This window comes from Bubalus kerabau, chromosome 2 (genome assembly GCF_029407905.1).
Source record: "Bubalus kerabau isolate K-KA32 ecotype Philippines breed swamp buffalo chromosome 2, PCC_UOA_SB_1v2, whole genome shotgun sequence".
Taxonomy (NCBI): Eukaryota; Metazoa; Chordata; class Mammalia; order Artiodactyla; family Bovidae; genus Bubalus; species Bubalus kerabau.
This window is the reverse complement of record NC_073625.1, coordinates 198,575,397-198,603,295: the sequence shown is the minus strand read 5'-3', so window position 1 is coordinate 198,603,295 and position 27,899 is coordinate 198,575,397. Positions and strand designations below refer to the sequence as shown.

Genomic DNA, 27,899 nt, shown 5'->3' with positions numbered 1-27,899 from the left:
AAAAATGGGCAAAAGATATGAATTAAATATATGAAGAAAGAAAAAATACACAGTCAATAAACATTTTTCTATATTCAAGCTTCCTAGAAATGAAATACAAAAGGGCAATTATGTACCTTGTTTTGCCTATCAAACTGGTGACATTTTTGAAAATGATTGCAGAAAAATAGCTTAGTCCTACCCTTATGGCAGAAAGTGAAGAGGAACTAAAAAGCCTCTTGATGAAAGTGAAAGTGGAGAGTGAAAAAGTTGGCTTAAAGCTCAACATTCAGAAAACGAAGATCATGGCATCCGGTCCCATCACTTCATGGCAAATAGATGGGGAAACAGTGGAAACAGTGTCAGACTTTATTTTTCTGGGCTCCAAAATCACAGATGGTGACTGCAGCCATGAAATTAAAAGACACTTACTCCTTGGAAGGAAAGTTATGACCAACCTAGATAGCATATTTAAAAGCAGAGACATTACTTTGCCAACAAAGGTCCGTCTAGTCAAGGCTATGGTTTTTCCAGTGGTCATGTATGGATGTGAGAGTTGGACTGTGAAGAAGGTTGAATGCTGAAGAATTGATGCTTTTGAACTGTGGTGTTGGAGAAGACTCTTGAGAGTCCCTTGGACTGCAAGGAGATCCAACCAGTCCATTCTGAAGGAGATCAGCCCTGGGATTTCTTTGGAAGGAATGATGCTAAAGCTGAAACTCCAGTACTTTGGCCACCTCATGCGAAGAGTTGACTCATTGGAAAAAACTCTGATGCTGGGAGGGATTGGGGGCAAGAGGAGAAGGGGACAACAGAGGATGAGATGGCTGGATGGCATCACTGACTCGATGGATGTGAGTCTCAGTGAACTCCGGGAGTTGGTGATGGACAGGGAGGCCTGGCGTGCTGCGATTCACAGGGTCGCAAAGAGTCAGACACGACTGAGCGACTGATCTGATCTGATCTGATCCATAGGATTATTAGTTTCTTTCAAAACAGTTTGTAATTACAGGCAGGCAGAATTAAGCCTCGTTTTATTTAGAAGATGGTACTATTTTTATTTGTCTTCTCTTTTTTAAACCTTTTAAAACTGTGAACTATAACACAATACACAAGAAATGTAAGACAGTGCACATGAAACATATGTGGCTTCACAAAAGTGAACAGAAGCCCAGCTACTCCCCCGGCAATCGACAAAACCCTCAGTGCCGTGAGGAGAGCCCCTGTGTGGCCCTCTGATCACAGCTTCTGTCTACTGGTCCCTCTCCTGCCCTTCCTACAGTGTGACTACCTAAGTGTCCATCCTTCAACGATAGTTTCACCTGTTCTTGACTTCACGCAAGTGGAAGCACAGTATATATTGTGCTGTGTGGCTTCTGTCGCTCAGCTCAGCCTCGGTCCTGAGACCCACCCAGCGTGTTGTGGGGAGCTGTTCTTTATTTTCACTGTTATGCAGGACTCTACTGCATGACTATTTTATAGTCTTTTAAAGCCACTGAGGAACACTGGCTGTTCTAAATTTTGGCTCTTACAATCTATTGGCTGTTTGGATTGTTTCTCTTACGACATGCCTGTTAAAAGTTTTAATTTTTGTTATTTTTTAAAACCTACAGACTTTTTTCTTACTAACGTAGGATATTTACAAATCTTTTTATGTGCTTGTTGTCTTGAGATGTCTTTCCTTATCCTGAGGCTATTATCTCCTGTTATCAGTAAGCTATCTGGAACTGAATTTTAGACTGGATGTGAGTCAGAGGCCTGATCACCTTTCTTGTACATAGATATTAATTATTCCAGCACCTCTTCCTCACTTTTATGCAATACTGTCTCTAATCACAGACAAAGTGTCCGTACGAATATGTTTCAAAACCCTATTCTGTTCCACTAAGCTCATTTTTAACACAGTATCATTAATTTAAGAAAGTTAACTTATCACAAACCTTGGTCCTCTTAGCTCGATCAGTAGCGGCCCAGTCTTTTCTATATGGAATTGGTAAATGGGGTTATTTTTGTGAGTCTCTTGGAAATTTCCACATCCTCCGGCACTCTGACCACTCCACTTTCCATTAATCTAATAAAACAAAGCCTTTGTATTAACAAAACTTCACATTCTAGAATTCTGCTTTAAAGACAATAAAATTCCTCTGCGCCTTTGAAAAGAAAAAAGGCAGCTCTCCACTGTGGCTGCATCATCTATCTCTTCAGTGTAACTCTCCAAGTCAGCCCGGCCACTTTGCTGTCTCAGCCCTGTCTCTACCCTCCGTCTTTGAGTCCTCCTTGCCAAGAATTCTCCCTCAAATCCTCTTGCCCACGTCCAGCCCACCCTGTAGAATCAATCTCAAATTCTGTGTAAAAGGTTCATGCACACCGCCTTCCCTGCTGAGCAAGGCCTGCATGCATCTTCTTTCTCTGAATTCAACTTTTTCCCCAGAATCACTCAGCGCCCACTGAGGTTTGTGTGTTCCAACCCGGACTGGAGACTATACTTAATCCTAGAATGTTTTTACTTTGTAAGAAACTTAAATGTGAAAGAAAAAAAAAGGGACTTCTAAGATTTCAATGAGACTGTGAGGCAAAGAAAAAAATCTCTTTTACCTGTTTTGATACAGTGTATGGAGAAGGAATCTTTGAAAAAGTAAAGCTGCATGCTGAGTATACCTAGAGTGGAAAAAAAAAAAAAATTATCATAGTGATACAATGTATACTTACAAAAACACACTTTAGAATGTTCTGGAAGACTGAGAAATCAGCTGGGGTAGTTGACAGCCCCGATTCTGTGGGCCTCCTGTATCAAGGCAGGATTAAAGGACTGCAGGTGGGCGGCCAGGGTGCTTATCTTGGCTCCGCTGCCACCAACTGCGGCTCGGGACACACCACAACCCCCCAGGCCTTGGTTTCTGCATCTTAAGAAAGCAGCTCCCCAGTGTCCCTTTCATCACTAAAAATCTATTCCTTTGCGCTTCTTTACTAAGTTACGGCAAACAAATCTATGAAGAACACAATTACAATGACCTTTCCAGTTACATGAGAGCAATATGTTTACAGGCAGTCAGTTTCCTTTCAGTAAGTTCAAGGTTTTCTTAAGTCAATAAAGTATTATGATGACGAAAGGAGTTTTTATTGCTCTGTGAGTTTATTGGTCCAATACACCACATTTGCCTTGGGACTAAACCACTACTCTAAAACCTAAAATATTCATTCAAAATGTTATTCAAAATAAAAACATTTCGTTACTGTTCAAAAACATTATTTTCTGCATGAATCATCATAATTTAACACAACTGTTATACAGATAAATACACACTCAGCAGTATATAGAGATTAATCTTTATAAATAAACCTTTTTGTAGATAACCTCACAAGCATAGACGTTATGCACTTTCTATCGTCATTCTGTTGTGTTGGTTTACTTACCCGCACTGTGTAATGAATTGTGTTCTGTTTTTCATACTGGGAAACCACTAGCGTAAAGGTGTGGGTCCCCGGAGTGGTTAGCTTTATCTTAGTCAAATAGTGAGGGCTGTTAATTCGAATCCCATCAATGTATGGAGGTGGGTCAGCTGCAAACAAACAAGTAGGTTTACAGAAGATGGGACTTTATTCTCTGTAGTTTTTAAGTTTTATGGTTGATGGTAGGAAAAATAATTAAATGGATGGACATTCCCTTAATTCTGTCTTTAAAATACAATGGTATTGAAGAATTACAATTTCAATTTAAAACTTTAAACTACTTAAAACTTGAAAAGTAAATAATTTCTAATACACAGAAAGCAATCTTTTTTGGAATACATTCAACGAGGTATATGATAATCCCTGCTATTTGCCCTGTGACTTATTTTTCTCTCCTGGCAGAGGATTTTAAAATCAACATTAACTTCTTTTTTCCTTTTGAGGAAATTTTTTAAAAAGATACAAAGAAGTATATAAACACGTTATCTATATTCTCTAGCACTCAGGATTCAATTATCTTTTTTTGTCATATTAGCTTCTTTGTAAAACAAAGTTCCTTTAACCACCACCATTAAGTCTTATTCCATTCCACTCTGATGGATTTGATGGGCATCTCTGCCGACTTTTATACACACAGACACACACACACACACACACACACACACACACACACACACACTTGTGACCATGCATCTAAAAAAAGCAGCAGCATGTGTCTTGTTCTGCACCTCATTTCTCACTCAGGTTTCTGAGATCCGTGTTGGTCTACACAGGTTTACTCCTTTCAAATCTGCATGTGCAACAGCACATGCCATCACGTGACACAGACACCCTGTGTGTGTGCTTCCCCATCTAGTGTTCAGACGATGTGCAGATCTGGTTTATTTCCAGTATTTTGCTGCCTGAGATATTCTTTGACAGGCTCATGAATCAAGGCTGATACAATAAAGTCATTTCATGCATATCAATTAAGTCATTTAAGATCAATGCTATATTGCTGATAATATTTAGAAACACTGAATACTGATAATGTAACCTGTGGAAAAGATTTTAGCATCTCAAATGTAGTGTGCTTAGAGGTGGTGTGACCTAGCATGAGGGGAAAGGACTGGCACGTCTGTGATCTGGAGCAGTCTGACCTATGTCGCAGTTTACTTTTCTGTTGGATGGAGAACAGTCCAATTTACTTCCAAGTGTCGTGATCAAAATAAAACTGTAAACCAGAAAGTGCCCTGGAGTGGCAAAGTTGCTCTGTGTAAGAGAGGAAGGAAATTGTTTTTTAAAAAATCCAAGCACAAAGAGTAAGAAGTTCTTTGAAATTCAAAAGCCGTGTAACACGTTAATGTTAGGATCATAACTCACAACCTTTGTGTCTGGATGTATAATGACCAACATGGAAAATGTGGCTTGTTTAACTTGATGTTTATCACTGGACCGACTGTGTGCCATGCCCATCCCAGAGAACCTCAGGATACCCTTGGTGCAGCGGGGGAAGAAGGCCACCTTTTCCTAAGATCGAGCAAAACGAAACTTGACAAAACCACTTCTGACCCCAGCTTAGCCATCGGTGCCTGCTCCTCCGCACGGCCTTCTTCAGAGAGCCTCACCTCAGGCACGCCCGATGCTTTCCCCTGGGATCCCAGCCCACCTGTGGCCACTCTGTCCCTGTCAAGGTCAAAGATGCTGCCGGGGCACTTGTCTCTAATCTAATCTCAACAGGTTACAGCAATGGGAGAGCTAACAGGGATCTCCAATTTAACAAGACCCAAAGTTAACTTCTGCTTCACTCCACAGCAGATCTGCTCCCTGCCCGGCTCCCGCATCGCAGTCAACGTTACACCTTTCTGCTTCTCAAGCCCAAAATACAGGGGTTGTCCTGGACTCCTGCCACCCCCGACTAACCCAGCAAGTCCTGACAATCCTAACCAAACCCACACCTATCCCCTCCTCATCTCCACTTTACCACCACAAGTTGAAACCACCGTCGCGCCTCACAGAAATAAAAAGCACCTAATTGGGCTCGCTGCTTCCAATTTTTGCCATCGCCAATATAGTCTACAAAGAATTTTCTTAAAAACAAAAACCACACACACATCAGATAATGTCATTTTCCTGAAATCCTCCAAAGATTTCCATCATGCTTGGAGCAAAATTCTGACCCTTTCCTGGGCTGGGCTGCTGGAACCTTACGTGATCTAAGCCTGCATCCATCTGACCGCTTCTGACACCACAGTGCCCAGGCATCCTGGTCTTCCTTCTCTTCCCAGGAAGCACCATGTTTGGCCCATGTTAGGGTCCCTGCACTGGCTGTTTCCTCTGCCTGCAATGCTATATTACCTCTGTCTTTGCATGACTGACTCCTGTTCGTCATTCAGAGGTTCTCTTCCTCCTTCTCAACAAGGTCTTCCACGGCCACCCAACCAAAGTGACCAAGCAGTCACGAACACCCTATGTTATTTCTTTCTACATAGGTGTCATTATTAAGTTTTTTTTCTCTTTTTGTCTCCCAAACTAGAATATAAACCAATAGTTCTACCATGCAGTAAATGATAAAAAAATTTTCTTTTGATGTGAAAGCAAAATGGTCTCAACACAGTAAGTCAATGCCTTAGGGCAAGATTCACTGTCTGGCAGGAAGGTTATCACAGAGGAAATGACATAAACTGGATCTTAACCACATTCATTACAAAGAATAGAGGAAAAGGAATATGCGGGCAGAGGCCAGGGAGAAGAGACTCTTGGCGGAAGAACTGAAAGAGAGGAGGGCAACACGGGCGTGATATGTTCAGGAGCAGCCAGACCTGCGCCGAGGGTGCCTTAAGGAGAAGGCCAGAGTGTAAAAAGCCTCAGACATCTCACTCAAGAGCCTGGACTTTTTATCCATGAGTCCACAGAAAACCACAGATTTTCTGATCAGAGAAAAAGACAGGATTTAAATTTTAGAAATAAAGCTCTGACGGCAATGTGCGAGAGTGCAGAAATTGCAAATTCCTGAGGTCTCTAAATTAAAAAAAATAACACACACAAGTAGCATAAATATCCACACATCTGTTTGAGGGGCTTCTATTAGTCCTATCAGCATAATTATTAATTTATGTATATTACCTACATAAAATTTGTCATTTTTCAAATTAACCACACAAATAGAATTTTAATGTTTGTTTGAATGTCTGTTTACTAAACATACCTGGGTAATAAACTTTTTTCCCATCAGTCTTGTATACAACCATTGTGATAAATTCTCGATTATTTGCAAAATCATCCTAGAAGCACAAATAATTCAATATGGTTAGGAAAATCTACTCACTATGTTCCTGTGTGTGTGTGTGTGTGTGTAGGTGGGGAGGGGAGGAGAAGGAGATTATTTCTAAGCTTAAGAGCATTTCTATTTAGTGTTATAAAGTATGTCAATTAAACTGTAATTTCAGTAGATGAGCATGCTGTATGAAGCAATATACTACAAAAAGACTCTAAAAACCATTACAATTATGGTTACCCTTTACAAAACCAGGCTTAATGCATCAACATTTCCAAAAACCCCTTAGCATATTTTTATGTTAATATTCTTAAGACCTAAAGCATATATAATCAACACTAAAACTCTCCCTAGAAAGCATAGACTCCCTCACTCTTCATACATGATTTCTGAAAGAGATTTGAAGTGTATAATTATAAATTATCAATTTCCTTTGAGGAAAACATTTATCTAAGAAAACACTATTTTCGAGCCACCTATATAAAGGAAACAGGCTGGTGATGAAGTTGCATGTCTTGCTCACGTTGGTCTAGTTATATTTGAAAGAAAGTCTGTATGGGATGTGAGGAGGGTACCAGTACCTTGTCCATTATGTGCCTACTAAGCAAAACCCAGACCGCGGCGCCCCCCTGTGGACACTGCACCTCCAGCTTGTACTGGGGGTTGTTGGCCAGGCTGTAGGCGTCCTTCACGGGTCCTTGCTTGGCATCCCAAGTACTAGGAGACAACATCACAACATCAGCACGGAGGCCAGAATTACATGTCTCAGAGCTAAGCTGAAACGCTGTTTTTAAAAGTTTTGCTTCAAATACAATTAGGTTTTAAGGTTTTCTTGTTTTCTTTTGGCATAATCAAGACGCATACAAAGAGAGTGACTATTACATGACAGTCCTCTGCATGCTGCGTGCTCAGTCGCTCAGTCATTCTCTGTGACCCCATGAACTGTAGACCACCAGGCTCCTCTGTCCATGGGGATTCTCCAGGCAAGAATACTGGAGTGGGCTGCCATGCCCTCCTCCAGGGGATCTTCCCAAGCCAGAGATCGAACCCAGGTCTCCCACATTGCGGGCAGATTCTTTACCAGCTGAGCCACCAGGGAAGCCCAAGAACACCGGAGTGGGTAGCCAATCCCTTCTCCAGCGGATCTTCCCAACCCAGGAAATGAATCGGGGTCTCCTGCATGGCAGGCAGATTCTTTGCTAGCTCAGCTACTAGGGAAGCCCTCTATGGGCATGATAAAAAGAGAGAATACTAGTCTTCCCAAATAATTTCATTTTAAATGAAAAAAGGGACAGTACTATGAAGCATATTTTGAAATGTGCAAAAAAGTTACCTGTGAATACATGTTGATTCTTTAAAAAGACCTGGATTCCAACTCAAGTAAATTACATCATAATACTGGCAGAGATCATCCCACGAAATCCAAAATATTCCTAAAAATTAGATGTCTTTGTTAGTCTAAAAAAAACTTAATGACTTGTCACATGACTACATTTTACACTGTTAAAGCATGTTAAGCACATATTATTAAATTAAAAAGTTATTTACCATTGTCTATTTTCTGAGCTGTTCGAGGATCAAAGTTTAAATACTTTTGCAACTCTGGGGTCCAGTTTTTTACATCATTTTCACTATATCTTCCCTTCCAACGTAAATGACTCCAAGGATTTTTCAGTTGGATAAATCGCAGCCCCTATTAAAAAAGCCAGGAGATAACAAAGTTACAAAACAGTTTTACCACATTTTTATTAGTTATATCATTCTCCAAGTGAGGATGCAGTTTGAATACTTATCATTTCTTTTCCCTACAAATAACATCCAAAATTACTATTCTTCAATCAGCACTTGCCTGAGCCCCATATCCGATCAGAAGCTGTAAACGGCTCCTTATCTCTAGAGCTATGCTATCCATACGTCACCACTTCGCACCTGGTCATCTATACTTAAGTTTACAAATCAGCTCCTTAGTCACAGCAGTCACATTTCAAGAGCTCAAGGACCAAGCGTCCTAGGAGCTAGATTAGTGCACAGCACGGGCACCGACCGTTTCATCCTGGCAGGAAGTGCCTCTGGGCCAGGCTGCCCTAGAGCATGGGGGGTCCCCTGTCCTCTCAGGGCCTCCTGTGCTGTGGCCTCGCCGGTTTCCAGCGCCCTGTCCCCATGCCTGGCTCTCCCCCGCCCTGCTCTCAGCCCCGTGGGCAACCGCACTCAGCCCCCGCGCTGAACGCCTCTGCTCACGCTGCCCCTGCCCCTGCGGGCTCTCTGGTCCCCTCTGACACGCACTCAGTCCCCACGCTGAACGCCTCTGCTCACGCTGCCCCTGCTCCTGCGGGCTCTCTGGTCCCCTCTGACTGCTCTGCTTTCAGATGCTCTTTAGCACCTTCCTCCACTGACTGTCAGTGAACACGGACTCTGCAGTCAGAATGAAACAGTACCAAATTTCAGCTCTACTATTTGTCAGCTCTGCGGGCCCTAGTTGGTCACTGCTCTCTCTGAGCTGCTGTGAAGACTAAATGCAGTAACACAGGCAAATCCTCTAGCACTTAGTAACTTCTTATCATTAAAAAAAAATCATTCGTCTATCTTCCGCCGTGCTGCGTCTTCGATACTTCACACAGGCCTTCTCCGGTTCTGACAAGGGGGGCTGCTCTCCAGGCGCAGTGCACGGGCCTCTCGCGGTGGGGGCTTCTCTTGGTGCAGAGCATGAGCTCTGGAGCACAGGGGCGTCAGCAGTTGCAGTGTGTGGGCTCAGTTGTGGTTTCCAGGCTCCACAGCACAAGCCCAATAGCTGTGGCGCAGGAGTTAGTTGCCCGTGGCATGCAGAATCTCCCCACACCAGGGATCAAACCTGCGTCTCGTGCATCTCCTGCACTGGCAGGCGGATTCTTTACCACTGAGGCCACCAGGGAAGCCCCTTCTTATTTTAATTATTACCTCTCCTTTAAAGTTCACAGGGCTAACAACCTGTATTATGTTAGTTTACAACAAACAATATCCTATCTTACATCATTTCCTACTTCTAATGCAGGAGTCTTGTCTCCCCAATGTGACTATAAAATCCTTGAAATGGTTAACATTATTATCCGGTTTCAGAACGCTCAATAAATACTGGGTGTGTCTACAGAGTTGATCATATTGACTCAGAAAAACAAAAGAGCATGTAAATCCAAAAGATCTGTCTTATTTCAAGCAGTCAACTTAGAAACTTGTATTCTTTTTCTAATGATGTCACAAACCAAACAATTTGGAAGATATTAAAAAAAGCACACACATTTCTTTGCTATTTTAAATGTGGCAAATCATGGCCTGGGGTAGACTTTTGGACATAAATAAGACTGTTTTCTTTAAGGCTACATTCCCGAGAAGCTCATCAATACAATTTCTGTTCTCAGTCTCTTCTATATCATTTGCGCCTCACCCTGCCCCTGCCACACATCAGCCAACAAACGCTACACTCCTTTCTGATTCATGAAACCTATTTCTACATGAGCAGAACATCTCTTTATTTCAGGACTTCATCAGCCTTTAACGTGAGGCGTATAGAGGAGTAAAAAATATAAACAAGAATTGCTGCTAAGCTTTTCAGAGGAAGGTCCCAGGTATCACTGACATTCAAGGGCACGAAGGCACGGCTGCAAATTTTGTTTGGATAAAAAACCAGCAATTCAGAGGAACCTGAATGGGGGAATAAATGCTAGAGAACTAAGAAAGTAAGCAGGTTTATGATGAAACATTCCATGTCCAGGTACTTCCTAGTGGCAGCAAAAGAAAAGCCTCAGGGATCACTTGGGAAGATCTGTCTGAATTTAAAGACAGCAGCTTAAAATGGAGATGTACCATCAAAACGGACTATGGAATATTACCCCAAGGAGACAAAAAAATTACTCAAACGAGGATAACTGAGACTAAAGTGAAGGTCGTAAAATACACAAGAGGTTTGAGGCAGTCAAACAAAAGGACAACACTTTCACCCAAGTATTAATATGAAAATATCACTAAGTAAAGAAAGTCACAAATGATGTAAGATTGGGAGTAGCTTTAGTCAAAGATGAGGCAAATCTGCATGAAAGAGTTCTAGAGAAAAAAGCCTGAATGGATCAATAGGGAAATATTTTGAAATAGAAAAGGTGTCTCAAAACTGATAGCACAAATAACATAAAAATGATGAACCCAGGAAATTCTTCAAATCTGTACCCAAAGATCATAAAGAAACCCCCATAAATGTTAACACAGATGATGAAGCCTTTCGGGAGAGATCAACCCTGACTACAAAGAGACCACATAACCAAAGGCAGAGGGCGACAGGTAGGACGGCCAGGGGCCCAGGCGGCAGGAGCAACAAACTGCAAGCGGCCGGCGTCCTTTCCCTCCTCCACACAGAATTAACAGGTGCCTTTTAGTTCTGTGTGGAGGGCACCTGGTTCTGCCTCAAGCTAGCTAACCAATGTTTGCCTCGTGGAAATGTTCTTAAGCTATTCATGAAACTATGTGTTTGCTTTGGAAACTGCCTTTCTTCAAGATAGTTCCGCCTAAGGCTAACTTTTTTCCTTTTCTCAAACCTTGGGCTGATGATGGCTCAATAAACCAGTATTCCTGTCAATTGATTTATGGCCGGGGGATGACACACCTCTGCCATCCTGTCTCAAAAATGCATATTGCGGGAGAGGGGCCTGGTGAAACTTCCTCAGCCTTGAGAAGTCTCTCTTGTCTGATTAATGGCTTGCTAAGAGACATAAAACACCTTGCTAAAAGCTAGCAAGGGGGCACTCTTTCTGTCCCCTCTGATGTCTGTCAGAAGCTATCTCTACCTCTATTATACTTAAATAAAACTTTGCTATACAGAAAGCTCCAAGTGGTCATGCTTCATCTCTGAACTCGGATTGAAATCCTCTCCTCCAGAGATCACAAATCCCGGCATGACACGGGGCTCGCAGCAGCAACCTTTCAAAAGGAAACCGGAGCCAATTCCATCGTGTGAGAAGCCTCCTCAGGCTGGTTGTGTTTCTGCTCAGTAACTTTCATAGCATTTTGATGTGAATGTGAGCATTATCATGGTAAGGAAACCCATCACCAGGCCACACTTCACTCCATCTTCACATGCTCCAAAGTGCCTTAATCGTGGGACACAGCCCAACCCATCAGCACACCAGCACCAGCTCTAGCCCCGCCCCGGGCTGCTCAGACAGCTGCTCTGGGACCTGACTGTGCCCACCCGTGGCGGGCAGCCTATGCGTGAGGCAGGGCCTGGCATCCAACTGGGCTCATGGTAGTCAGCCCCTCAGAGGGGCCCATGCAACCCGTAGAGGGCACTGCTCGGGCACCGAGCTTGGCCGAGTGGAGGTGTATGCCACCGGGCCCATAGAACGTCTCCTCCATAGGGACGTCTCCACTTCTCCAAGACCAAGAAACACAAGTGACATAGTTAACACATAAAAACAAAAAGAAAACGAGGCAGAAAGAGGCAAAAAAAGAAAAGGTCCCCAGTGAAGGAACAAAGAAACCCCAGAAGAAGAACTAACCAATCTACCTGATTAAGAGTTCAAGGTAATGATCATTAAGATGTTCAATGAATTCAGGAGAAGAATGCATGAACACAGTGAGATGTTTAATAAATAGTTAGAAAATACAAAAAAGAAACAAACAGCTGAGGAATACAATAGTGAAAATAAAAAATATGCACTAGAAGTAATCAATGCTAGATTAGATGATACAGAAGAATGAATCACTGAGATGGAAGACAGAGAAGTGGAAACCACCCTGGTTGGAGAAAGAAAAGCATTTTTAAAAATGAGGATACTTTAAGAGACTTCTGGGACAATATCAAGCATATTGACCTAACATTCACATCACAGGGGTCTAAGAAGGAGAATAGAGAAAGGGGTAGAGAACTTAAATGAAGAAGTAATAGCTAAAAAACTTCCCCAGTCTGGGAAAGAAAACAGACATCCAAGTGCAGGAAGCTCAGAAAGTCCCAAACAAGATGATGCCAAAAAGGTCCACACCAAGATACACTGCAATTAAAATAGGAAAAATTATTGGCAAAGAGAAAATCTTAAAATCAGCAAAAGAAGAGCAAGGAAATTCCCATATGACCATCAGCTGACTTGTAGCATAAACCTTGCAGGTCAGAAGGGAAAGGCACAATATATTAAAAGTACTGAAAGGAAAAAAAGCCTACAGCCAAGAATACTCTACCAAGTAAGGTTATCATTTAGATTTGAGGAAAAGGTAAGACAGTTTCACAGATAAACAAAAGCTAAGAGTTCTGCACTACTAAACCCACTTTACATATCTAAGCATATCTCTGAGTGAAAAAGAAAAGGCCACAACCAGAAATTAGAAAATTACAAAAGGAAAAATCTTATTGGTAAATGTAGGTATACAATAAAGGGGGCTTCCCTGGTGGCTCAGATGGGAAAGAACCTACCTGCAATGCAGGAGACCAGGGTTCAATCCCTGGCTTGGGAAGATCCCTCAGGAGAAGGAAATGGCAACCCACTCCAGCAACCCTGCCTGGAGAATCCCATGGGCATGGGAGCCCAGCGGGCTACAGTCCATGGGGTCACAAAGATTCGGACATGACTGAACGACTCACGCACATGCATGCACATGCACACACGCACACACACACACAAACACACACACTACACAGACTAAAGCCAGTAGATAAACTACTTATAAAGCTAGTAGAAAGGTTAATAAACAAAAGCAGTAAAATCATCTATATCCACAATATGTATAGTTAAGGGATACATACATAACTTAAAAGTATGGTAAAGAGATACATACATGCCAAGAAAGGTCTGTCTAGTCAAAGCTGTGGTTTCTCCAGTAGTCATGTATGGATGTGAGAGTTGGACTATAAAGAAAGCTGAGCGCCGAAGAATTGATGCTTTTGAACTGTGGTGTTGGAGAAGACTCTTAAGAGTCCCTTGGACTTCAAGGAGAGCCAACCAGTCCATTCTAAAGGAGATCAGTCCTGGGTGTTCATTGGAAGGACTGATTCCAAAGCTGAAGCTTCAATACTTTGACCACCTGATGCGAAGAACTGACTCACTGGAAAAGACCCTGATGCTGGGACACTTAAGGCAGGAGGAGAAGGGGATGGCACAGGTTGAGATGGTTGGATGGCATCACTGACATGAGTTTGAGCAAGCTCCGGGAGTTGGTGATGGACAGGGAAGTCTGGCGTGCTGCAGTCCATGGGGTCACAAAGAGTCAGACACAACTGAGCGACTAAACTGAACTGAAGGGATACGTGAAACAAAGAGATGTAACATGTGATGCCAGAAACATGAAGTGTGGACAGTGTCAGTAAAAATGCATAGTTGTTGGAATGCATCTGAATTTAAAAGGATGTGAACTTAAAATAATCATATGTAAACATATGTATATGCACACACACATGATATGTATGTATTGTAATACGCACACCTTGGGGCTTCCCAGGTGGCGCTAGTAGTGAAGAATCTGCTGGTCAGTTCAGGAGACATAAGAGACGTGGGTTCAATCCCTGGGTCAGGAAGATCCCCTGGAGGAGGAAATGGCACCCCACTATGGTATTCTTGCCAGGAGAATCCCACGGACAGAGGAACCTGGAAGGCTATGGTCCGTGGGGTCACAAAGAGTCAGACACGACTGAGTGTTTGAGCACAGCATACAGCACACAAACCTCAGGGTAACCACAAGTCAAAAATCTCTAATAGATGCACACAGAAAAGACAAGGAAGGAATCCAAACATAACACTAAAGACAGTCATCAATCACAATGAAAGAAAACAAAAGAAGAAAGGAACCAAAAAAACTACAAAAATAACCCTAAACGATGAACAAATACCTATCAATAATTACTTTAAATGTAAACAGACTAAATCAAAAGACATACAGTGGATAAAGAAAATAAAATAATAAAAATAAAGAAAACAAGACCCATATAAATGCTGCCTACAGAGACTCAGTTCAGATCTAAAGACACACACAGACTCCAAGTGAGGGTATGGAAAAAGGTATTGCATATAAATGGAAACAAAAAGAAAGCTGGGATAGCAATACTTTGTATCAGACAAAATAGAGTTTAAAACAAAGACTGTAACAAGAGACAATGGATCAATCCAAGAAAAAGATACAATTTTAAATACATATGCATCCAACATAAGAGCACCCAAATACATAAAGCAAATATTAACAGACATAATGGGAAAAATGAACAGTAACACAATATTACTAGGAGGTAGTAACATGCCACTTGTATCAATGGATAAATCACCTAGGCAGAAAAATCATCATTAAGAAAACCACTTATATTGCACATTAGACCCAATGGACTTAACAGATATCTACAGAACATCCCACCCAAAACCAGCAGGATACACATCCTTTTCAAGTGCACATAGAACATTCTCCAAGACAAATCACGCACCAGGCCTCAAAACAAGTCTCAATAAATTTAAAAAGACTGAAACCACATCAAACATCTTTCCTGACCACAAGAACCTAAGACTAGAAATCAACCACAAGAAAGAACTGCAAAAACCACAAACACATAAAAGCTAAGCAACCTGCAACTAAACAACTAATAAGTCACTGAAGAAGTCAAAGAGGAAATTTAAAAATATCTTGAGATAGATAAAAATGGAAACACAACAATCACAATCTATGAGATGCAGCAAAAGCAATTCTAAAAGGGAAGTTTATAGTCATACAAGACTACCTCAGAAATAAAGAAAAATCTCAAACACCTAACTTTATACCTAAAGGCAGTAGGAAAAAAAACCAAACAAAACCCAAAGTTAGTAGAAGGAAAGAAATCATAAAGATGAGAGCAGAAATAAATGAAATAGAAACTAAAAAAAAGAAAGAAAGAAAAGTGAAACTAAGACCTGGTTTGTTGAAAATATAAACAAAACTGATGAATTTTAATTGAACTAATCAAGAAAGAGAACCCAAATAAGTCAAATAAGAAATAAGAAAGAAGTTACGACTGACATCACAGAAGTACAAATGATCATAAGAAGTTACTACAAACAATTATACACCCGTAAAATGGACAACCTGGAACAAATGGATAAATTCCTAGAAATGTACAATCTCTCAAGATGGAATCAGGAAGAAACACAAGACATGAACCAATCAACGACCAGTGATGAAGTTGAACCAGTAATTTACAAACTCTCCACAAACAAAGTCCAGGACCAGAGAGTTTTATGGGTGAATTCTATTGAATGTTTAAAGAAGAATTAACATCTATCTTTCTCAAAGTATTCCAAAGAGCTGAAAATGAAGGAATGCTTCCAAACTTATTTTCAAAGACCAGCAGTTTTGATACCAAAACTCAAAATACCACACAGAAAGAAAACCACAGGCCAGTGTCACTGATGAGCATCAGATGCAAAAATCCTCAACAAAGTATTAGCAAACCCAACCCAACAATATATTAAAAGGTCACACACCATGATCAAGTGGGATTTATCCCATGGATGCAAGGACGATTCAACATTTGCAAATCAATCAAGGGGTAACACCCCATTAACAAATTGAAGAATAAAAATCATATGGTCATTTCTACAGAGGCAGAAGAAGCTTTAACAAAATTCAACATCTGTTTATGATAAAAACTCTCAACAAAGTGGGTACAGAGGGACCTTAACATAATAAAGGCCGTATATGACAAGCCTACAGGTAACTTCATACTCAACAGTGAAAAACTGAAAACATCCCCTCTAAGATCAGGAACTAGACAAGACGTCCACTCCTGCCACTTTTATTCAGTCCTAGCCACAGCAATTTGGAAAAGGAAATGGCAACCCACTCCAGTGTTCTTGCCTGGAGAATCCCATGGACGGAGAAGCCTGGTAGGCTGCAGTCCATGGGGTCGCACAGAGTAGGACACGACTGAAGCGACTTGGCAGCAGCAGCCATAGCAATTAGACAAGCAAAATAAATAAAGGGAATCCAAATTGTTAAGTAAGAAACAGAACTGTCACTGTTTGCACAAGACATGATACCATACACAGAAAATCCTGAAGATGCCACCAAAAAACTATCAGAACTACTAAATGAATTTGGTAATGCTACAGGACACAAAATTAACATACAGTAATCTGTTCTGCTTCTATACACTAACAATGATCAGGGAAATTAAGAAAATAGCTTCATTTCCAATTCCAACAAAAATCATAAAATATCAAGGAACAAAACTAACCAAGGAAGTGAAAGACCTACACTCTGAAAGCTGTAAGACACCGAGGCAAGAAATTAAAGATGACACAAACAAACAGAAAGCCATACCATGCTCACGGAGTGAAGAGTTAATGCTGTTAAAGTGCCCATACAACCCAAGGCAATCCACAGATTCACTACAATCCCTGATGAAATACCAATGACAATTTCCCCAGAACTAGAACAAATAACTAAAACTTGTACAGAAACACAAAAGACCCCAAATAGCTGAAACAATCTTGAGAAAGAAAAACAAAGCTATGAAGTCTCACAATTCTCTGATTTCAAACCGTACTACAAAGCTACAGTAATCAAAACAATATGGTACTGGCCCCAAAACAGGCACATGTATCAGTGGAGCATACAGAGCCCAGAAATAAACCCATACTTACAACTAATTTATGACAAAGGAGTCAGAAACACACAGAGGGAAAAAAAGTTTCTTCAATAAACAGTGTTAGGAAACCTGGACAGTTACATGTTAAAAAAAAGGAATGGGAACAATATCTTACACCATATACAAAAATAACCTCAAAATGGATTTAAAGACTTAAATGTAAGTCTTGAAACCATTAAACTCCTAGAGGAAGACATAAGCAGTATGGACCTTGGAAGTATTTTTGTATCTGTGTCCTCAAGCAAGGGAAACAAAAGCAAAAACAAACAAATAATGTTACATCAAACTACAAAACTTTGCAAGGTGAAGGAAATTATCAACAAAATGAAAAGGCCACCTACTGAATGGGAGAAAATATTTGCAAATAATGTATCTGATAAGGGGATAATATCCAAAACATACAAAGAATTCATACAGCTCAACATGAGAAAAATAGAACCTAATTAAACAAATGGGCAAAGGACTTGCACATTCATTTTTTCCAAAGATGATATACAGATGGCCAACACATATATGAAAAGATACTCAACATCACTAATCAGGAAAATGTAAATGGGACATCACTTTACACCTGTCAGAACAGCTACAGTAGAAAAGACAACAAATAACAAACGTTGGTAAGGATGTAAAGAGATGCACTTTCGGTGGGAATGTGAACTGGGTGTAGGCATTATGAAAACAGTATGGGGACCCCTAAAAAAATTAAAAACAGAACTGCCATATGATCAAGCAATTTCACTTCTGGGCATCTGTCCATAGAAAACAAAAACACTAATCTGGAAAACACATATGCCCACCAATGTCCACTGCAACATTATATACAAGAGCCCAGAAATGGAAGCAACTTAAGTGTCCATTGACGGATGAATGGATTAAAACAAAACAAAACAAAACGGTATACATATATACAATGAAATGTTAGCCATTAAAAAAGAATGAAATCTTGCCATTTGTCATGGATCTTGGGGGCATTATGCTACGTGAAACTGTTAGAGAAAGAAAAATACCATATGATTTCACTTATGTGTGGAATCTAAAAAACAGAACAAATGAGCAAACAGTACAGAAACAGATCCACAGATACAGAAGAAAACAGGCGGCTGCCTGAGTGGGATGGGGTGGCGGGGCTGTGAGTAAAACAGGCGAGGCGGATAAAGAGGCACAAAGTGCCAGCTGCAAAATAAACAGGCAACGGGATGAAAGGTTCAGCGCCGGGAACACTGTGACAGCGTCGTGTGGGGACAGATGGTGACTGTGGCGCCTGCTGTGATGGGGGTTATCCCACCGCCGTGCCTCCCGCCGCTCGCCGCGCAGGGTGCCTCCCGCCGCGCAGGGCTGCCTCCCGCCGCGCAGGGCTGCCTCCCGCCTCGCAGGGCTGCCTCCCGCCGCGCAGGGCTGCCTCCCGCCGCTCGCCGCGCAGGGCTGCCGCCCGCCGCGCAGGGCTGCCTCCCGCCGCGCAGGGCTGCCTCCCGCCTCGCAGGGCTGCCGCCCGCCGCGCAGGGCTGCCTCCCGCCGCGCAGGGCTGCCTCCCGCCGCGCAGGGCTGCCGCCCGCCGCGCAGGGCTGCACCGCTGTCACGCCTCGATTTAAAAAAGTACAAAAAGCACAAGCGACCTTCATCATTACACAGTAACTGACACATCAAATTGATTCTGTGTGAATAATGCTGCTGATTCTTGACAAGGCTATTATTTGAGAAGCTTCACTGAAATTTAATAATTTTTTAATGCTTTGTTTTCAAGTCAAACCACAGGTACCTATTTTTCTCTTAAATATGTTATTTTTCCAGTTTCTCCCAATCACAACAAATTTTCATTTCTTGAAGTAAATGATGTATCTTTACAGAAATTTTCCTCACATTCAACCTTAATTTCATACTGTTTAATTGTCTAAACTTAAATCTCTTGCCAGACACATTTATTATCTATCTCAAAGGATATTCTAACAGTAAAATTATTATTAAATAATAGCAACTATTATTCTCAATGTTTTACTTGGTTTTTGTGGCAAGATACATTCCTAAACAAACACAGGTATTTCAGTTTATTTCACGTAAATTTTTTTATTTTTTTGCTATATGCAGTCAATTTTTATGCCACTTTTAAAGGGAGAGACAATTCTATACAGAATGGTTAGTGGCACAATAGTGGCTTTAAGACTACAAATTTTTAAATGTTGCAGCGCATCCCTACTGCCTTCATAATTCGTATAGTTCCACGTGCCACATAAGAAAATCAATTTAAATACCCAGTAGTACCCTGTTCTTGGTGACTGATCACTACTTCTTTCTCTAAGTTTAAGCAGGAAAACTGGAATATACAGCTAGTTAAACTTTTCAGTAACTAGACAGCTTAGTTTCTATACCATAAGGGAAAGAGAGCTCTTTCCTTAACAATTTTTATATTTTCTAATCCATTGTACAGACATACTTTTCAATGAAAAAAACGAACCAATAACATGAGAAGTAATAAGGTCAATGTGCCAATATCAGAACACAGAGAAAGGGCCTGAAAAGGCCTCACGGTGCAAGGGCTGCTAGAAAAACACATGCAAACCCACTGGCATGCTTCTTATTCATAGGAATCCTCTTATTTTTCGTCTGGGCACAAGTATTCACCGAAGGCTCTACAGCCTGACACTGTGACTGAGCCCCAAAGCCAACAGACAGCCCAGAGCCTCGAGGGACGTGTGTTCACCTCAACCCTACTACTTTTATGGGAAAAAAAAAGAGGCATACAACGTTCCTGTTCCGTTGTGAATATCTGTACTGCCACTGTCTTTACATTTCTCACCTTTTTATTCATCATCTCCAATGGTAGAGGTAGAGGTCAAGTTTAATGTAATAGGTACAACGGTTTTCAAACTTGGTCTAAATCTTGACTTATCAGTATTTAAAAAGCTCGTATGTTATTTGGAATGCTTGCGATGTCTTACTAGCAAACGAGAAAAGCAAGGGAAATGAAACGTGAGGCGGAACCTTGAATTCTCTGATGTCCAGCACAGCGTACGCGTGTGTGGGGACCAGGCCCCACTTCTCGCCTTCAGCCTCGGTCATCACTCCAGTGGACGCAGTGATGAGGACATCTCCTTTGTGAAACCTGGAATGGACCCGACAGATCAACAACCAAAGGTAAGCACATCCGTACCTCAGATTACACCATCTTTCCTTTACATCAAAATTTCTACCAAGTGGAAATCTTTTCTAAAACAGGCTATTTTCAACACCCACCAGAGAAGTACATTTTTATTTTACAGCAAATCAGAAAAAACAATCACATTTATTTCTTTTCCCTCCCAGTTTTAGACAAACTAATTCTCAGAAACCTATCAATGAAGAAAAATAAATGCTAAATTTTCAAATGATTTACAAATAAAGGTGAAGATGGAAAATACCAAATGCATTTCTCCCAAAGCCGTATAATTTTATTTGTCAAATCACTGAGCTTTCTGGTTTCAAGACTGAATGTGTATTACCATACAGACAGTTTTCCAGCTCTTCACATGGATGATCCATTTAAGGCTTAAGCTATCTTTATGTTCTCACCCTCCTCTTCTCCCACCTTCCCTCAAATTGGTAAGTACTCAGGAAGTACAAAATAGTCTTTCCAATATTCCTTTATCCAAATGTTTTGGATTATCTACCACCTGGATTAACTGCAAGCGTCACTGAGGGCTGGCTGGAGCAAGTGTGCATCAAGTGAATATTTTAAAAACACAACTTCCCTAATAACTGAGAACAACAGCCTCTGCAGTATCCATTCTCAACAAGACATGAGGCTTTTAAATGGCCTCTTTTAGTACAAAAGAGAGAGAGAGAAGTGTTTACCTTTGGTAAAGCATTCGGAAAGAATTATCCTTGCTGAAAGTCTGGCTGTCTGAATGCATGGCGATCCTTTCTGGTATCCACCCAGTCAGGGCATGAAGATCAATGTTCTGCAACATAAACCCAGTTAGGACTGTCACTGTGGTTTTCAAGCTCCTAAATAAGCCCCCAGGGTACGCTACTAAATCTCACTGATCTGATATAATGATTCTGATAGGAATAAATCAGAAGGTAGTAAGTTGTTTTCTATCCATATGACTCTCTTGTATGCGTGTGCTCAGACATGTCTGACTCCTTGCAACCCTATGGACTGTAGCCCACCAGGCTCCTCGGTCCACGGGATTTTCCAGGCAAAAATACTGGAGTGGGTTGCTATTTCCCTCTCCAGGGATAATAAATCTTTTATTATTGGATGGGTTGCATTTTCCTTCTTCAGAAAAATAAACCTCTTACTTAACTCAAATTCCCATCTGGATTTAAGCACAAGTCTGTCTTTTCCTCACACTCTCTGCTGCTTTTCCAGAATCCATTTACTGATATATCTGATGAAAACTCAAAACATTTAATAGGAAAAACTGCTTTGATGATGATGATGACAGTTGACTCGGTAAATCAACAGGCAATGGATGAGAAAGCTACACTAAAAATATCTGAAGGACAGAGCAATTGAACATGGAGGCTGGGAAGAAATTTGTTAACATCTTTCTACCTTTAACTATGACCTATACATTCTTTGACTAGCATTATAAGCAGCAGCAGGATGAAGGAGGCCAGGCACTGGGCTAGGATACTAACCAGAAATGAGTAATAAGTGATTTGCATATATTACCTCATTTAAGCTTTATGGTTCTTGAGAGGTGGGTATTATCCTCATGTTACAGACAAGCAAAGAAGCTAAAAAAGGGTAAACACCTCTTCTAAGGCCACAGGCTGATCAGTGTTATAATTTAAAGTCATGCTGCTGCTACTGCTACTAAGTCGCTTCAGTCGTGTCCGACTCTGTGCGACCCCATAGACGGCAGCCCACTAGGCTCCCCTGTCCCTGGGATTCTCCAGGCAAGAACAATGGAGTGGGTTGCCATTTCCTTCTCCAATGCATGAAAGTGAAAAGAGAAAGTGAAGTCACTCAGTCGTGTCCGACTCTTAGCGGCCCCATGGACTGCAGCCCACCAGGCTCCTCCGTCCATGGAACTTTCTAGGCAAGAGTACTGGAGTGGGGTGCCATTGCCTTCTCCGAGAGTCATGCTGCTGCTGCTGCTAAGTTGCTTCAGTTGTGTCCGACTCTGTGCGACCCCATAGACGGCAGCCCACCAGGCTCCCCTGTCCCTGGGATTCTCCAGGCAAGAACACTGGAGTGGGTTGCCATTTCCTTCTCCAATTCATCAAAGTGAAAAGAGAAAGTGAAGTCGCTCAGTCGTGTCCGACTATTAGCGACCCCATGGACTGCAGCCTACCAGGCTCCCCCGTCCATGGGATTTTCCAGGCAAGAGTACTGGAGTGGGGTGCCAGTGCCTTCTCTGGAGAGTCAGGCTAGCCTGAATAATTTCTGGCGCAACGCTGTGGTTGACAACTAAAGGACACTGGCAGACACCCTGATTTTACAGATGAAGTTGTGTTAAGCTTGGGAAAAACTAACCCCAAAGTCCTTGAGCCTGAATTTATTAAAAACACACACACACACACACAAAAGGATGACAATATGATTCATCCCTTAGATTTGCAGAGGGTTCTTTGGAAGGGTACATTTGTTTGGCCCTGTATCCCACCAGAACAGGAGACACATACACTTTAGGCTTTCCTGAATGCTAAATCTACACAATGTGCAAATAATCTTACAAAAGAAAACATGCACTCCCATAATAACTGGCTGATCAATATTTTTCAGGGGCTGATAATGTTTTCACTTAAACCAAATACATCATCTACAATCTTTCAAACTTAGAATAATCATATTAGGTAGCATAAGCCTGTGTCTGGATCATCTTATTACTTACTGAATTGGATCCTGGGAAATCATATCCTCCCATGACTTTCATGTATGCCTTTTCTATGAGAGAAACCCATAATTCACTTTTGTTGTTAGAATAGGAACAGAGCAATTCTCCTTTGTGATCAACAGGTAACTGGTCATCAATTATCACCTGGAGAAAGAGAACATTAATTTCCTTGGGTGGTACAAAATATCTTAAAATCTTTCCTATCAAAAAACTTCCACACCTCATACTGATAAAATAAAAGGCATGCTATGTCAAATACTAAGATAATGGTAGTTCCATATTTCTGGAAACTGATCAATTATAAAATGTTTCGTGATGACTTTCTTAAGGTTTACAACTTAATCTCCCTCTCAGGTATTAAAGCCAATTGGTTGGAAAATGTTATGGATCTACCAACATAATTATTAGGGATTCTAGAAATGTACTTTATATCTAAAATAATTTACAAAAGGGCCTCTCACTATTAAGGAAAATAATAATAGTACCCTAAATCTGCAAAAAAGATTTATGCTATACCTAGTTGTAAAACATTATGGCTAAATAATACATTTAAATAATATAGAAGCATAGAAGTCATCACCAAAAACATGCAGCCTCTAATTCACATTATAGAGTGATTTGGGAAATAAGAGGATAAAAAGAATTTTGATTTATTGATAGAAAAACTATGCAACTGCATTTTGAAAGATTCTTTAAACCAGAGATTAGTTACAAATTATAGTTCAGAAAAACCATTCTCAATAAATCTGTTTAGTCCTTAAGAAATTAGCTAGAGCAGCCACTCTGAAAGGTTGTTCTCAGACAACATCACCACCATCACCTAGAAACCTGTTGCTGCTGCTGCTAAGTCACTTCAGTCGTGTCCGACTCTGTGTGACCCTATAGACGGCAGCCCACCAGGCTCCCCCATCCCTGGGATTCTCCCGGCAAGAACACTGGAGTGGGTTGCCATTTCCTTCTCCAATGCATGAAAGTGAAAAGTGAAAGTGAAGTCGCTCAGTTGTGTCCGACTCTTTGCGACTTCATGGACTGCAGCCCACCAGGCTCCTCCGTCCATGAGATTCTCCAGGCAAGAGTACTTGAGTGGGGTGCCATCGCCTTCTCTGTAGAAACCTGTTAGATATGCAAATTCTGGCTCTTCTGCAGACCTACTGAATCAGATGCTTTGGAGCCCAGGAAACTTTTTTAACAAGACTCCAAATGATTCTGTGCACCCCAAAGTTTGATTCATATTCAACCAGAGAGTAACTTCTAAGCTTCCCACACTAGAATCAGTATGGAATATTGTTTAAATGTGCATTCTGATTCAGCAGGTCCAGGATGAGGCCCAAGTTCAGAAATTCTAACAAACTCCTGCGTGCATGAATGCTAAGTCACTTCAGTCATGTCCAATTCTTTGCAATGCTATGGACTGTAGCCCCCTGGGCTGCTCTGTCCATGGGACTCTTCAGGCAAAAATATTGGAGTGGGTTGCCATGCCCTCCTCCATGGATCTTCCTGACCTAGGTAATCAAACCCATGTTTCTTATGTCTCCTACATTGGCAGGTGAGTTCTTTACCACTAGCACCACCTGGGAAGCCCAGCAAATTCCCAAGTGATACTCATGTTGATCCCTGGACTTAATGAGTTGACAGGAGCTAGAGAATCCTAACAATACAAGGCCCTTACAACATGGTTCAGAATCCTTAGAGAAAGATTTGCAATTTAAAACTATGTACATATTTCACAAAGGAAAACAATATTAAAGGTGTCTTACATCTCGATTTACACGCATAAATTGTTCTAATGAACTCAGTGTGTCTGATACCTCTTTAATCAAAAAGGTAATTAATGACCACCAGATTAAAATTCATTTTAAGCATACGCAATCATTAGCTCAATGCTACTTCTTGGAGCTTTCTATAAATTTTCCCAAACTCATTTTTTAAAAGACTTTATGCTTGCCATGATTTTTTATTTTTAATTATTATTGATGATATTATTGGTAGTAATATGTATAATATCACAGAGTCAAAATCAACTAAACTGACTTTTTAAATGTTTACATAAATAACATTTCTTAATGACTCTACTCAAGATTCAAAGGTAGGGAAGAGAGAAGGGGTTGATATGGAGAGAAACGTTATTCACCTTTCTTGGGACACCATTGAGGTGAAGTTTTACCATATACTTTCCGCAAGGATTGTACTCTGGCTCACCATCCTTATTCTGAGGGTAAATTATGCTTTAGTAAGGGAAAGAAATGGTGAAATACCAACATTAATATTCAATATAAACTACTATGCAGAATATTAATTTTATTTAGACATATGCTATTGTCTTAGTAATTTTACAAAAATAAATATAAGAATATTTGTCTATAATAGACCTGTAATGGAAAAAGAATTTCACCTCAAAGTTTTTACTTAATATAAATAAATGAAGACAGTATCTTATGAGATTATACAGTAGGGCATACATTTCATAATATTCTGAAAAATGCTCATTTTTAATTATATCCTCTAATAAATTTTCTATTAAGTGGATATATTTTAAACTAGTTAAAATAATCTACTATTGGCTCTAAAACATAAACAGACCATTTCAGTTAACCACAACTAAGGAAACTATAACTCTGACAGATAAAGTTAGCAGAGCGCTGATAAAGTACACAAAATTATCTAGTAAGATACTCGTAGAAACTATCAGTATCAATTTTCTTTCTCAAACTGCATACGATTTATTTAAAAGCTCTGTTTATCCAAGATGGCAAATGACTTGAAACTAAGGTCTGTATCTATTTACCTTTGTTCTTTCAGGACTTAACAAAAACAACTCAGGAAAAGCTGTACAAAAAAATTATAATGCTTAATTTTTATAACGAATAATTTTAAGCTATTAAAACTTCAAAAAATTGAAAGAAAAAAGTATTTCATGGTAACATTTCAGTACATTGTTCTAGCCAGCAAAAATGTTATATATATTATGTTATACTATATTACAGACCTATATAATGCTGTATTATATATATTATGTTTTATATTAATGTTTTATTTAACCCATTAAAAACATTATCTCAATAAATGATATAAAACTTTGAGACATTTTCCAATAGATCTTTTTTGTGTGTTGTTTTCAAAATCTGATCCATTTTACACTTATAGCCTATCCAAATTCAGACTAGCTCATTTCAAGTGTGTAATATCCACATGAGACTTGTGGCTACTATATAGTACAGTCAAATTATAAATATGATATGATTTTAATTTGACCAATCTTATTTATTTCATTTATATTATTCTAACTATATGTGCATATGTTCTTAGATTGTCTTAGCAAATCTTTCCACATTCACAAACCATCTGCTTGACACGCAAAGGCCGTAATGGTTCTAAGTGATACGCCCTTTCTGTGCAGACAAAGCCTAAGCTTCTATTTCCAAATAAGAGACAATTCCATGAAAAGGGCTAAAAGGACAAATATAAAATCTTACCTGGTAATCAACTTCTTATTAAATCGTCTTTCATAAGCTGCACTGATGGCCAGTGATGCCACAAAAGAACAATCTGATACTATTGTCTGTTAATAAGAATTATTACTACATTCATTTACTCATGCAATTTCAACATTACCACAGTATTTAAGCATTGCATCTAGAGCCTTTTTATACTAAATATTTTGACTGCTGCTTGAATAGGAAAATAATAAATAGAAATGCCATAGTGCCAACTAACACATAGTTTGTTTGTACAAATCCCCGGAAAAACAAGTTTTTCAATTAAGTTACTTTAGAATAATTAAATATGCATGATGTATTCTTACATGAATAAAAGCAAACTCAATTGAATTACACTTTTTAATGACAAAAAATTACAAGCATTTTTTAAAAGTTGGTTAATTACAATATGACAAATTAAAATCAATACACACATCAAAAAATTTGAATCACGGTATTTCAGGAGCATTATTTTCATACTAATGTGAAAAAAATCTATGACTGCAGGGCTAATGTGTCATTAATCAAGTTTACAGTCAAGTCACAGAGTTGTTCTGCCACTGAAATAAGCCCAATACCTTTCTATCTGCTATATTTATTCTCTCATCAAACATAAAATTCAGATTCTCAATTATTCTCATCTGCAAGCATGTATCAATAGAGTGCACAAAAATCTATTTAACTGTTCAAGAGTTATTACATCTCAGTATGTCTAAGTCAAATGCAAGATGAATATTTTTCCAATCATACTAATGCTTATGAATAAATAAAAATCTAAAAAAAAAAGGCACATGTATATTTAAATAACTTTAAAATGTTAGCTTTTCATGTAAAATTATACAAAATAAATGTTTACCTGCTTTATGCTGAAACTAGACACTGTATAAATCATCGTAGGGTTGTTGGTGAGGTCTTCCGGTCGTACCCACTTAGAAAATGTAGCTTTTTGTTTAGGTGATAACGGTAACTTGCCACATCTATCACTGAGGTGATAATAAAAATTTAATAATAATAATAAAATTAACCTTAAAAAATGACTTAAAAACAAGATTAAATTTCCCAGAGAATTTATTTTGGTACAGTGATCACAGCTATATAGCAACTTCTAAAAAACTCTCTGGTCAAATTTGGCCTTTTACACTTGACCTTGAATCCAATCCGATCATCCACCTCAATTTAAAAAAAAGGCACAGATAACTGACAACAGAAGAGCAATTAAACACTTTTATATTTATTTTAAGAATATACTTTCAGAGTTAAATTTAGCATGATTATATTCAAGAAATTCAGTTTCAATAAAATGG

General features: G+C 39.9%; 1 protein-coding gene across 3 annotated transcripts in view; it reads right to left on the bottom strand.

Annotated features, from left to right (window-relative positions):
* CAPN7 (calpain 7) overlaps positions 1 to 27,899 on the bottom strand; it is a 49,848-nt gene that overhangs the window by 2,388 nt on the left and 19,561 nt on the right. For 2 of the 3 annotated variants that reach the window (XM_055569958.1, XM_055569959.1), the window contains exons 7-19: positions 27,452 to 27,578; positions 26,593 to 26,678; positions 25,251 to 25,344; positions 23,117 to 23,263; positions 21,126 to 21,232; positions 20,277 to 20,397; positions 8,234 to 8,378; positions 8,019 to 8,118; positions 7,267 to 7,402; positions 6,617 to 6,692; positions 3,394 to 3,539; positions 2,575 to 2,637; positions 1,920 to 2,050 (exon numbers count right to left, since the gene is read on the bottom strand). In XM_055569958.1, the coding sequence (XP_055425933.1) occupies positions 1,920 to 2,050; positions 2,575 to 2,637; positions 3,394 to 3,539; positions 6,617 to 6,692; positions 7,267 to 7,402; positions 8,019 to 8,118; positions 8,234 to 8,378; positions 20,277 to 20,397; positions 21,126 to 21,232; positions 23,117 to 23,263; positions 25,251 to 25,344; positions 26,593 to 26,678; positions 27,452 to 27,578 (1,479 nt within the window). The remainder of the gene's footprint in view (positions 1 to 1,919; positions 2,051 to 2,574; positions 2,638 to 3,393; positions 3,540 to 6,616; positions 6,693 to 7,266; positions 7,403 to 8,018; positions 8,119 to 8,233; positions 8,379 to 20,276; positions 20,398 to 21,125; positions 21,233 to 23,116; positions 23,264 to 25,250; positions 25,345 to 26,592; positions 26,679 to 27,451; positions 27,579 to 27,899) is intronic. The other variant, XM_055569960.1, reaches the window with a different exon arrangement.